This window comes from Convolutriloba macropyga, chromosome 2 (genome assembly GCF_964194025.1).
Source record: "Convolutriloba macropyga chromosome 2, txConMacr16.3, whole genome shotgun sequence".
In the NCBI taxonomy this organism is placed as follows: Eukaryota; Metazoa; Xenacoelomorpha; order Acoela; family Convolutidae; genus Convolutriloba; species Convolutriloba macropyga.
Genome location: NC_134469.1, coordinates 55,124,084 through 55,137,939, shown reverse-complemented (window position 1 = coordinate 55,137,939; position 13,856 = coordinate 55,124,084). Strand labels below are relative to the sequence as shown.

The window sequence follows — 13,856 nt, the reverse complement described above, 5'->3', positions numbered from 1 at the left end:
ATTTTTCGATTTGGGGTTACAGCAAATAGAAGAAAAATAAAAAGGATATAATTCTCTTTTACTGGATATAAAACAGACAAAACGAAATCAAACTATTAAAAAGAAAAAGACAAAGAAAAAGACTTTGTCTTTATCGTGACAAATACAAAGGAAACAAATTTCTCAAAAGCAAAAAGTCATTTAATGCCAAAACTCAGCCCCATGAAGATTTGTGGAGAAAAAATGTCAGTCAAAATTAGGTCAAAAGTAATACCAGCAAACTCTCAGCGCTACAATGTCTTACATAGCCGGCAAATCGCCCCAAAATAACCGCCGTTGACGCGCATTGGAGAGATAGAAATAATCATGGAGAGATAGAAAGAAGAAGATATAGAAATTGGAGAGATAGAAATAATATTGGAAAGAAGAGATAGAAATTGACAGAAGTTTCATAAAATGTTCTAATTCCGTGAGCAGTTTCAGTTAGATTCTAAAATTACACTTATTTATGCTTCTGAACTGAAAGCTATCCAGTTAATGTCAGCTAATTCAATACTAATGTCAGCTAGCAATTGCTCTAATACCCTTCGATAAACTAATGCACTATCACTTAATGACCAGGCTTTATCGGTTTATACCGTTTCTTTTGATTTTGCTCTTTTGACATTAACCGTAATCACTAAAATGAGTAATTCAATGGAAATTCAATAAAATTAATATCCATTTAGTTGAAAAAGTGAGTGAGGTAAGTCTGGAGCCAAACGTGAGAATTGTGACTTATATAAAACAAAAAACGTGATCAAACCGAAAAGCAAAAAAGCAGAAGCACTTAAATAATAGCCGTTGAGAGCCTAACGGCGGCCGTTAAAAAGTCAATTCAAGCAACAAACAAATTTTAGAAAACACCAAGAAAAAAGCCCAAATCCTTGTTTTTTAAGAAAAAGAAAAAATAGAGCAAAAAATACAAAGTGATAGGAGAATGCTAGAATATTACATGCAAGAATATGGAGAATGGAGTGGCATCATAAAAAGCAAAAACACTTTGTAATTTTTTAAAGCCAAAAATCAGAACAATTCAGAACATTCAGAGCTTAATAAAATTACAAAGTACAATGTAATCATTCACATGTCAAAGTAAAATGAGCTTGGAGCAAAATTTTTTAAAACCTGCGCTTATGAAACAAATTTAACGGGAATTTTAGACGTAACACCAAAAATTATTTCAATTGTTAGTAACACGAACTAAAATGTGTGACGATGCACAGAGAAACATTGTGTAGTAATTAACACAAAAAAAACATAAACCGACTAATGTTCGAAGAATTGCTCTCGAACGACAGGCGAGGCAATTTAATTCAGGGGCTGTAGCCTATATGGTTTTTTCTTAATGGGTTCAAAAACATTTGCCCCCTCCAGGATTCAAACTATGGACCTCCCAATCCATCACCCAAAGCACTGCCCACTCGGCTATCAGGCCTTTCTTTTTGCTACGCTGCAATCAATTTCTTTAAAATCAGAAACAAACTTTACTTCAAGTGAGAACAATAGAAATCACTCAAAAATGCAAAGCGAAAGCGTGAAAAAGTCGCTTGAGAGAGAAGTCTAAGAATGTTCTAGAATAAAAGCGCATAAAGTGTCAAGCAAAAAAATTTCATTAAAAAATACCAACACGTTTACAATAATTGCTACAAAGTTCGTTCGAGAACAATTAAACAAACAATTAAACTGATAAAAAATGGACCAAAATTGACAAAATCGGATTATTATATGTACAATTTTATAAAACACAACATCAGTTAAAAAGAGGCGTCCAGTGCACAAAGATACAATGCCATATAAACGGACTTTTTAGACAAAATGACAGCTCAAAGACCCAAAATTAAAGAAATTAATAAAAAAATGCAAACATACATGAAAATTGAGAAATGTATGTCTATTTCGCACTTGAAACCCACTATAAGGCTCTCATTAACATTGTAATAAAAATTTCTGAAAACTACATTATATGGCAGCATCGATCAAAAACTATTTCTACAAAAAATCAGATTACAAGCAAAAAATTGAGCCAAACGGACAAGCACCAATATAAAATTGACACAGAGCACCAAAACAATTCAGTTCATGGGTTGTAAAAAAAAACAGGAATAGCGTAATATAGCTACGCTAAGCTTGCCGCTTTTCAGCTATAATAAGGACCTTTTGGTATTTCATGAAGGTGGTAGTTAAATAGACAACGACAAAATGGTACAGCAGTTCTAGTGCTAATGGAATGATTACATCAAAAGATAGCCAGCCAGAAGGAATGAGTTTAGAGAGCAATTTCTCATATAATCAAAGATAAGTACCACCTTTTGCTGAAATGGGAATCACAATGTATAATAAGCCTAGTCAGCCAATTCGTTACATCAAAAGAATAGCAGCCTCCATAGTCTAAGCACAAGAAAGCGAGCAAGAACAACATAAAAGGAGCAAATTGTTCGGCGCATCTCAATTCAATAGTATACTCTCAAGATCGTAATAAGTCCTATATACTGCTGCACAATTTCCCCTCACGAGAGTTACCTGTATTTCAAAAAATCTTTTTTGCAGTTCTCTTTCTCTTATTAGTTACTGATAGCCTTCCATTAGTTTATAATTCAACTAATTATGCGCATCGTAAGACTTGTCACATCGAAACTTACTGTCCTAATCCATGCATGCTCTTGCGTTGTCTCTGATCTTGGCCGTTTGATAACCCCACGCCAGATGCTCCCCCAATACCGGCTGTGGCAGATGATGGCCCAGGTGCACCACTGGCTGCCATAGATGTTCTCTAAAAGCCACGTCAGCAGTCATTTACGGTTTAAATCAAGATATCGATGTGCACATTTTACACTACACGAATCAGAGTACTCTACGAGACAAAAACAACGGGGCCATAGCGTATCAGCACGCATAGCGTGCTCACTAAACAACCGACACGCACTCTGGTACATTCTAATAATTGATTAGTTGGATGATTTCTCAGGTGGTCAACGCCTCATTTGTCAATCTTTTGGCACAATTTACGAGTGACAAAATGTAAGCAAAATTTAGCGCAGCTAAAAGTGGTAAATTAGCTGCCACTGCTTCATTTGCTAGATTTATGATCACTATAAGGTTGAAGCAAACTGAAGGATGATATTTCATTTGAGGTCATGAATAAATCAACTTTGAAAAATTTGCCTACTCTACGTTGCCTAGACAGCGAAAATGGGTCACGTTATTAAAATGATGAGCCAAACGCTTACAAAAAATAGGGGCTGCGCATAAGGTCTAAGGCCGCAGAACAACATACTCTAAAGCCTGCACTATGTTCTGTTCCGACCTATGCTAGCCTGGATTTAAACATTGTCAATTTTAACCCCTCCCTACAATTGATTGAAAAAAAACTTTTGCTGCATAATAGGGAGGCCTTACGTAGAACAATTAACTTCCAACAGAATTTTTAAATGTCGATTTTTTTGAAAAACGGCTCAGCGGATTTCCATCGTTGACTTTAAAAGTACGTTATAATTAACAAAGGGTTTTCACAATTTAAAAAAGAGTTTAATAAAAAAAACTCTGAGCTGGTTAACTATAACTCTAAATCAAAAATATGGTTCCTTCAACAAATTGGAAAGCAAAGTTTGAATTTTTTAGTCCAAAATCGTAATGAGCTCTTTCATCATCGATAAAATATTTAATGACGAAATTAGAACACCCGGAGCAAAATGCATGTTCCTGCGAGTTTCCAGATAAAAATAAAATTTTCATGATAGAAAAAAATGAACAGTACGTGATGCATACTAAACATACCCAGAAGATTGCCCGGAAAAAAGCCTCCATTGATTCCCAAAATCCTGATTGGGATTGAAGGCATAAAAAATCTTGAAAAATTTGATTTTGTACAAATATTTTTCTTTAACAACCTATTTTGATGGTAATTCTTAGATAGGCAATTCCTGTTTCTTAAAGAGATGAGACATGGATTAGTATCAATACAAAAGAACAGTAGACTTGTTAAATACGAATAATTAGAACAAAGTTCAAATGACGGGCATCCAAAACTTGGCTTTATGGGTTTCACCAGTTTCTATTTTTCATTTCGTGTTTTGCTGTTGACTCTGTTCATTTCATATTGCTTCAGAGAGTAACAGCTTCTTAAAAACATAGAGAAAGAACAGCGAAGAGTGAAAATAACTGAGAGAATTCAAAAAGCTTCAAGTGAAAATGTTGAAAAACAGAACTAAGTGAAAAACATGGCGGGCAAATCCTGAATCACAATAGGAAGAAGTGAACAAAATAACAGCCTAGACATCAGTATTTAAACGGCAAATTTTGAAAATTCGGCATATGCCTGTACAGTTTAATAAAAAAAGCCTCTAGAGTTTAATAAAAAACTCTGAGCTGGTTAACTATAACTCTAAATCAAAAATATGGTTCCTTCAACAAGTTGGAAAGCAAAGTTTGAATTTTTTAGTCCAAAATCGTAATGAGCTCTTTCATCATCGATAAAATATTTAATGACGAAATTAGAACACCCGGAGCAAAATGCATGTTCCTGCGAGTTTCCAGATAAAAATAAAATTTTCAAGATAGAAAAAAATGAACAGTACGTGATGCATACTAAACATACCCAGCAGATTGCCCGGAAAAAAGCCTCCATTGATTCCCAAAATCCTGATTGGGATTGAAGGCATAAAAAATCTTGAAAAATTTGATTTTGTAAAAATATTTTTCTTTAACAACCTATTTTGATGGTAATTCTTAGATAGGCAATTCCTGTTTCTTAAAGAGATGAGACATGGATTAGTATCAATACAAAAGAACAGTAGACTTGTTAAATACGAATAATTAGAACAAAGTTCAAATGACGGGCATCCAAAACTTGGCTTTATGGGTTTCACCAGTTTCTATTTTTCATTTCGTGTTTTGCTGTTGACTCTGTTCATTTCATATTGCTTCAGAGAGTAACAGCTTCTTAAAAACATAGAGAAAGAACAGCGAAGAGTGAAAATAACTGAGAGAATTCAAAAAGCTTTAAGTGAAAATGTTGAAAAACAGAACTAAGTGAAAAACATGGCGGGCAAATCCTGAATCACAATAGGAAAAAGTGAACAAAACAACAGCCTAGACATCAGTATTTAAACGGCAAATTTTGAAAATTCGGCATATGCCTCTACAGTTTAATAAAAAAAGCCTCTAGAGTTTAAAAAACTCTGAGCTGGTTAACTATAACTCTAAATCAAAAATATGGTTCCTTCAACAAGTTGGAAAGCAAAGTTTGAATTTTTTAGTCCAAAATCGTAATGAGCTCTTTCATCATCGATAAAATATTTAATGACGAAATTAGAACACCCGGAGCAAAATGCATGTTCCTGCGAGTTTCCAGATAAAAATAAAATTTTCATGATAGAAAAAAATGAACAGTACGTGATGCATACTAAACATACCCAGCAGATTGCCCGGAATAAAGCCTCCATTGATTCCCAAAATCCTGATTGGGATTGAAGGCATAAAAAATCTTGAAAAATTTGATTTAAAAATTCAAGATATTAAAATCTTCAAAACTATTTCATTGTCTCAGGAGACTATCCAGTATCCCCATTTTAAGCTCTAAATAGTTTCCCTGGCTCATACAGATCCATAAAATTTGTACATGATAATTTTCCGAAAATTTGAATAAAAAAAAGTTATAAAAATTTGTTAAAACTTGAGCCATTAACAAATTGATAACCACTCCAATAGCTCTAGAAACAATGCAACATCTTAACATCAAATATTGGAGGAGCTCCCTAACACCCTAGTGCCAGAAAAAGTGATGAAAAACTCAAAAAGATTAAAAAAGCTTGAAAAAATTGCAAACGCTTTTAAAAATTGCAAATAATTTTACAAAATGCTAATATTAAAATCTTGAAAAACATTCCATTACACCTAAAAGTTATGCAGTAATAAATCTAAAAAAGCAAGAAATTTCAAACAAAAACTTGAAAAAAAAATTCATAAGAAAATTGCTAAAAGTTGTGATATTAAAAGTTGAAAACTAATCCATGGCAGAAGAACATTTCGAATATCTTATCATCAAACCCTAACTGAGATTTTCTGTTAGACCAAAAAACCTCAATAATGACAATAAAGGTCAACAAAATTTAAAAAATTGCAAATGTAAAAAAACCTGCTTAAATTCGTGGTGTTGAAATCTTAAAAAACACTCAATTACATTTAGGAACTATTCAGTAACCTATTCTAAAACCCTAGATGAGGTTATTCGGCTCTTCAGGCTGGAGAAACCTAAAAACCGTCCAAATTTTTTTAAAAAAAACTTGAAAAATTGCTAAAAAAAACTTAGTTTTATCAAAAAATTGCTAAAACTTGTCAAATTGAAAAATTGGAAACTATTTCATGGCAAACAAAATTTTTTCAGCAAACTAATATCAAACCTTTAAGGAAAATTTCTGGCTCCCGCCTCTGGGATAGTAAAAATTATTATTATCGTGAATAATAAAAAAATGATTGTGAATAATCGCTCGTGACGTGAATAATAAAAAAAAATTGTCAAAAAAATTGAAAAAATTTGCACATTTTGTTGAAAAAAACGCTAAAATTTGCAATGTTAAAATGTTGAAGCCATTCCATTACCACTACAAACTATGCAGTAATTTATTAACTAAGATTAGAAAAGGTTTCCTCACACTAAGGGCTGATAAAAATCGAAAACCCAAAAAACAAAAAATTTTCAAAAAGCTTGAAAAATTGTGAAAAATAGTATTAAAATTGTGTGTTTTTAGCGATCGCTTGCTCGTCAGAGGCCACAGGGGGGAGGGGAGGCGAACCGGGGAGCTGATGACGAGGGAGGGAAAGGGGTGGGTAACAGTGGGGTTGGGGGGAGGCAACAGCGCGGGGGGCAACAGTGGGGGGGAGGGTTCAACAGTGGAGAGGTCTTCAACCTCTAAGAGCCATATAGTATTAGTCAAACCTTCAAACCATATAGCATAAGTCTCAAAATTAGTTTGAGTTCAAACAGAGCTGAAAGTCTCTAGGAGAACTTGATGCCCGCTGGGCGCTACCTGTTTATCCCGTTTTTGAGGATGAAAAGTCAAAAGCGCCAGACGAAAACTCGGTCAAGCGAAAAAGCGTCAGACATAAACTCGGTCAAGCGAAAAAGCGTCAGACGAAAACTCGGTCAAGCAAAAAAGAGTCAGACAAAAACTCGGTCAGGCGAAAAATTGCATAAAAAAGACCGAAAGGACTAATATAATTGCTAAAAACTTCGTTTGAGAGCAAATAAACTTAGCCGGTAGAATAAGAAAATCAGGTTTTCAAAAATGACTTAAAATTTGTTCGAGGGCAGTTAAAAATTATAGCTGGAAGATTGTCAGAACATAGCGGCAATAGATTAGTAGATCTGTAGTCTCAAAAATAGTAAAAGAAACAGACGAAAGCTGATATGTTATATTTTGATAAAGAATTTGTACAACTTATTAACAAAATCTTGCTGAAATTTGTGATATCAATATCTTCAGCTTTTCATCGCCTCATTATACTATCCAGTATCCGTATTTCAAGCCTTCAATAGTTTCACTGGCCCATACAGATCCATAAAATGTGCACATAAGAATTTTCGAAAATTTGAATAAAAAGTTATCGAAAAATTGCTAAAATTTGAGTCATTAACATATTGATAACCACTCCAATCACTCTAGAAACTATGCAACATATTATCATCAAACAAAGGAGGAGCTTTCTAACACCCTAGTGCCAGAAAAATTGATGAAAAATTCAAAAAGATTAAAAAAGCTCGAAAAAATTGCAAACGCTTTTAAAAATTGCAAATACTTTTAAAAAAAGCTAATATTAAAATCTTGAAAAACATTCCATTACACCTAGAAGTCATGCAGTAATAAATCTTAAAAAGCAAGAAATTTCAAACAAAAACTTGAAAAAAAATTGCATAAGAAAACTGCTAAAATTTGTGATAAAAGTTGAAAACTAATCCGCGGCAGAAAAACATTTCGAATAACTTATCATCAAACCCTAACGGAGACTTTCTGTTAGACCAAAAAACCTCAATAATGGCAATAAAGGTCAAAAAAATTAAAAAAGTGCAAATGTAAAAAAAACCTGCTTAAACTCGTGGTGTTGAAATCTTAAAAAACATTCAATTACATTTAGAAACTATACAGTAACCTGTTGTCAAACCCTAGATGAGGTTATTCGGCTCTTGAGGCTGGAGAGACCTAAAAACCGACAAAAAAATTTTTTTTAAAAAAAAACTTGAAAAATTGCTAAAAAAACTTACAGTTTTATCAAAAAATTGCTAAAACATGTCAAATTAAAAAATTGGAAACTATTTCATGGCAAACAAAATTTTTTCAGCAAACTAATATCAAACCTTTAAGGAAAATTTCTGGCTCCCGCCTCTGGGATAGTAAAAATTATTATTATCGTGAATAATAAAAAAATGATTGTGAATAATCGCTCGTGACGTGAATAATAAAAAAAAATTGTCAAAAAAATTGAAAAAATTTGCACATTTTGTTGAAAAAACGCTAAAATTTGCAATGTTAAAATGTTGAAGCCATTCCATTACCACTACAATCTATGCAGTAATTTATTAACTAAGATTAGAAAAGGTTTCCTCACACTAAGGGCTGATAAAAATCGAAAACCCAAAAAACAAAAAATTTTCAAAAAGCTTGAAAAATTGTGAAAAATAGTATTAAAATTGTGTGTTTTTAGCGATCGCTTGCTCGTCAGAGGCCACAGGGGGGAGGGGAGGCGAACCGGGGAGCTGATGACGAGGGAGGGAAAGGGGTGGGTAACAGTGGGGTTGGGGGGAGGCAACAGCGCGGGGGGCAACAGTGGGGGGGAGGGTTCAACAGTGGAGAGGTCTTCAACCTCTAAGAGCCATATAGTATTAGTCAAACCTTCAAACCATATAGCATAAGTCTCAAAATTAGTTTGAGTTCAAACAGAGCTGAAAGTCTCTAGGAGAACTTGATGCCCGCTGGGCGCTACCTGTTTATCCCGTTTTTGAGGATGAAAAGTCAAAAGCGCCAGACGAAAACTCGGTCAAGCGAAAAAGCGTCAGACATAAACTCGGTCAAGCGAAAAAGCGTCAGACGAAAACTCGGTCAAGCAAAAAAGAGTCAGACAAAAACTCGGTCAGGCGAAAAATTGCATAAAAAAGACCGAAAGGACTAATATAATTGCTAAAAACTTCGTTTGAGAGCAAATAAACTTAGCCGGTAGAATAAGAAAATCAGGTTTTCAAAAATGACTTAAAATTTGTTCGAGGGCAGTTAAAAATTATAGCTGGAAGATTGTCAGAACATAGCGGCAATAGATTAGTAGATCTGTAGTCTCAAAAATAGTAAAAGAAACAGACGAAAGCTGATATGTTATATTTTGATAAAGAATTTGTACAACTTATTAACAAAATCTTGCTGAAATTTGTGATATCAATATCTTCAGCTTTTCATCGCCTCATTATACTATCCAGTATCCGTATTTCAAGCCTTCAATAGTTTCACTGGCCCATACAGATCCATAAAATGTGCACATAAGAATTTTCGAAAATTTGAATAAAAAGTTATCGAAAAATTGCTAAAATTTGAGTCATTAACATATTGATAACCACTCCAATCACTCTAGAAACTATGCAACATATTATCATCAAACAAAGGAGGAGCTCCCTAACACCCTAGTGCCAGAAAAATTGATGAAAAATTCAAAAAGATTAAAAAAGCTCGAAAAAATTGCAAACGCTTTTAAAAATTGCAAATACTTTTAAAAAAAGCTAATATTAAAATCTTGAAAAACATTCCATTACACCTAGAAGTCATGCAGTAATAAATCTTAAAAAGCAAGAAATTTCAAACAAAAACTTGAAAAAAAATTGCATAAGAAAACTGCTAAAATTTGTGATAAAAGTTGAAAACTAATCCGCGGCAGAAAAACATTTCGAATAACTTATCATCAAACCCAAACGGAGACTTTCTGTTAGACCAAAAAACCTCAATAATGGCAATAAAGGTCAAAAAAATTAAAAAAGTGCAAATGTAAAAAAACCTGCTTAAACTCGTGGTGTTGAAATCTTAAAAAACATTCAATTACATTTAGAAACTATACAGTAACCTGTTGTCAAACCCTAGATGAGGTTATTCGGCTCTTGAGGCTGGAGAGACCTAAAAACCGACAAAAAAATTTTTTTTAAAAAAAAAACTTGAAAAATTGCTAAAAAAACTTACAGTTTTATCAAAAAATTGCTAAAACATGTCAAATTAAAAAATTGGAAACTATTTCATGGCAAACAAAATTTTTTCAGCAAACTAATATCAAACCCTTAAGGAAAATTTCTGGCTCCCGCCTCTGGGATAATAAAAATTATTATTATCGTGAATAAAAAAAATGATTGTGAATAATCGCTCTTGACTTTAATAATAAAAAAATTGTCACAAAAATTGAAAAAATTTGCACATTTTATTAAAAAAAAACGCTAAAATTCGCAATGTTAAAATGTTGAAGCCATTCCATTACCACTGGAAACTATGCAGTAACCTATTATCAAAGATTAGAAGAAGTTTCCTCACAGTAAGGGCTGCTAGAACCCAAAAAACTACAAAAATTTTTCAAAAAGCTTGAAAAATTGTGAAAATTAGTATTAAAATTGCGTGTTTTTAGCGATCGGTTGCTCGTCAGAAGCCACAGGGGGGAGGGGAGGTGCACCGGGGGGCTGATGACGAGGAAGGGAAAGGGGTTGGCAACAGTGGGGTTAGGGGGCGGACAAAAGCGCGGGCGTCAATAGTGGGGGGAGAGGTCAACAGTGGAGAGGTCTTCAACCTCTAAGGACCATACAGTATTAGTCAAACCTTCAAACCATATAGTATAAGTCTCAAAAACAGTTTGAGTTCAAACAGAGCTGAAAGTCTCTAGGAGCACTTGATGCCCGCTGGGCGCTACCAGTTTATCCCGTTTTTGGGGACGAAAACTCAAAAGCGTCAGACAAAAACTCGGTCAAGCGCAAAAGCGTCAGACCAAAACTCGGTCAAGCGAAAAATCGCTTAAAAAAGACCGAAAGGACTAATATAATTGCTAAAAACTTTGTTGGAGAGCAATTAAACATAGCCGGTAGAATAAAAAAAATCAAGTTTTCAAAATTGCCTTGAAATTTGTTTGAGAACAGTTAAAAATTATAGCTGGAAGATTGCCAGAAAATAGCCGCAATAGATTAGAACATCTGTATTCTCAAAAATAGTAGAGACAGACGAAAGCTGATATGTTATATTTTGATAAAGAATTTGTACAACTTATTAACAAAATCTTGCTGAAATTGTGATATCAATATCTTCAGCTTTTCATCGCCTCATTAGGCTATCCAGTATCCCTATTTCAAGCATTCAATAATTTCACTGGCTCACACAGATCCATAAAATGTGTACATAAAACTTTTCCGAAAATTTGAAAAAAGTTATCAAAAAATTGCTAAAACTTGAGTCATTAACATATTGATAACCACTCCGATCACTCTAGAAACTATGCAACATCTTACCATCAAACCTTGGAGGAGCTCCCTAAGACCCTAGTGCCAGAAAAAATGATGAAAAATTCAAAAAGATTCAAAAAGCTTGAAAAAATTGCAAACGCTTTTAAAAATTGCAAATAATTTTACAAAATACTAATATTAAAATCTTGAAAAACATTCCATTACACCTAGAAGTTATGCAGTAATAAATCTAAAAAAGCAAGAAATTTCAAACAAAAACTTGAAAAAAAAATTCATAAGAAAATTGCTAAAAGTTGTGATATTAAAAGTTGAAAACTAATCCATGGCAGAAGAACATTTCGAATATCTTATCATCAAACCCTAACTGAGATTTTCTGTTAGACTAAAAAACCTCAATAAAGACAATAAAGGTCAAAAAAAATTAAAAGAGTGCAAATGTAAAAAAAGCTGCTTGAATTCGTGGTGTTGAAATCTTAAAAAACATTCAATTACATTTAGAAACTATACAGTAACCTATTATCAAAGATTAGAAGGGGTTTCCTCTCAGTAAGGGCTGATAAAAATCGAAAACCCAAAAAGCTACAAAAAATTTTCAAAAAGCTTGAAAAATTGTGAAAATTAGTATTAAAATTGTGTTTTTAGCGATCGGTTGCTCGTCAGAAGCCACAGGGGGGAGGGGAGGTGCACCGGGGGGCTGATGACGAGGGAGGGAAGTGGGTGGGCAACAGTGGGGTTGGGGGGAGGGCAACGGCGCGGGGAGGGCAATAGTGGGGGGAGGGGCCAACAGTGGAGAGGTCTTCAACCTCTAAGAACCATATAGTATTAGTCAAACCTTCAAACCATATAGAATAGGTCACAAAAACAGTTTTCAAACAGAGCTGAAAGTCTCTAGGAGCACTTAATGCCCGCTGGGTGCTACCTATTTATCCCGTTTTTGAGGACGAAAAGTCAAAAGCGTCAGACGAAAACTCGGTCAAGCAAAAAAGCGTCAGACGAAAACTCGGTCAGACGAAAAATCGCATAAAAAAGACCGAAAGGACTAATATAATTGCTAAAAATTTGTTTGAGAGCAATTAAACATAGCCGGTTGAATCAGACAACCAAGTTTTCAAAATTGCCTTAAAATTTGTTTGAGGGTAGTTAAAAATTATAGCTGGAAGATTGCCAGAATATAGCCGCAATAGATTAGAAGATCTGTATTCTCAAAAATAGTAGAAACAGACGAAAGCTGATATGTTATAATTTGATAAAGAATTTGTACAACTTATTAACAAAATCTTGCTGAAATTTGTGATATTAATATCTTCAGCTTTTCATCGCCTCATTAGGCTATCCAGTATCCCTATTTCAAGCCTTCAATAATTTCACTGGCTCACACAGATCTATAAAATGTGTACATAAAATTTTTCCGAAAATTTGAAAAAAAAGTTATCAAAAAATTGCTAAAACTTGAGTCATTAACATATTGATAACCACTCCGATCACTCTAGAAACTATGCAACATCTTATCATCAAACCTTGGAGGAGCTCCCTAAGACCCTAGTGCAGAAAAAATGATAAAAAATTCAAAAAGATTCAAAAAGCTTGAAAAAATTGCAAACGCTTTTAAAAATTGCAAATACTTTTAAAAAATGCTAATATTAAAATCTTGAAAAACATTCCATTACACCTAGAAGTTATGCAGTAATAAATCAAAAAAGCAAGAAATTTCAAACAAAAACTTGAAAAAAAAAATTCATAAGAAAATTGCTAAAAGTTGTGATAATAAAAGTTGAAAACTAATCCAAGGCAGAAGAACATTTCGAATATCTTATCATCAAACCCTAACTGAGATTTTCTGTTAGACCAAAAAACCTCAATAAAGACAATAAAGGTCAAAAAAAATTAAAAGAGTGCAAATGTAAAAAAAGCTGCTTGAATTCGTGGTGTTGAAATCTTAAAAAACATTCAATTACACTTAGAAACTATAAAGTAACCTATTATCAAAGATTAGAAGAGGTTTCCTCTCACTAAGGGCTGATAAAACTCGAAAACCCAAAAAAGTACAAAAAATTTTCAAAAATATTGAAAAATTGCGAAAATTAGTATTAAAATTGTGTTTTTAGGGATCGGTTGCTCGTCAGAAGCCACAGGGGGGAGGGGAGGTGCACCGGGAAGCTGATGACGAGGGAGGGAAGGGGGTGGGCAACAGTGGAGTTGGGGGGATGGCAACGGCACGGGGGGGGCAATAGTGGGGGGAGCGGTCAACAGTGGAGAGGTCTTCAACCTCTAAGAACCATATAGTATTAGTCAAACCTTCAAACCATATAGTATAAGTCTCAAAAACAGTTTGAATTCAAACAGAGCTGATAGTCTCTAGGAGCACTTAATG

The 13,856-nt window shown here is 33.8% G+C and overlaps 1 protein-coding gene across 2 annotated transcripts in view; it reads right to left on the bottom strand.

The window, feature by feature from the left end:
- Nucleotides 1–13,856, bottom strand: part of LOC142334508 (bridge-like lipid transfer protein family member 1) — a 274,847-nt gene that overhangs the window by 46,718 nt on the left and 214,273 nt on the right. For both annotated transcript variants that reach the window (XM_075382600.1, XM_075382601.1), the window contains exon 25: nucleotides 2,661–2,791. In XM_075382600.1, coding sequence (XP_075238715.1) covers nucleotides 2,661–2,791 — 131 coding nt within the window. The remainder of the gene's footprint in view (nucleotides 1–2,660; nucleotides 2,792–13,856) is intronic.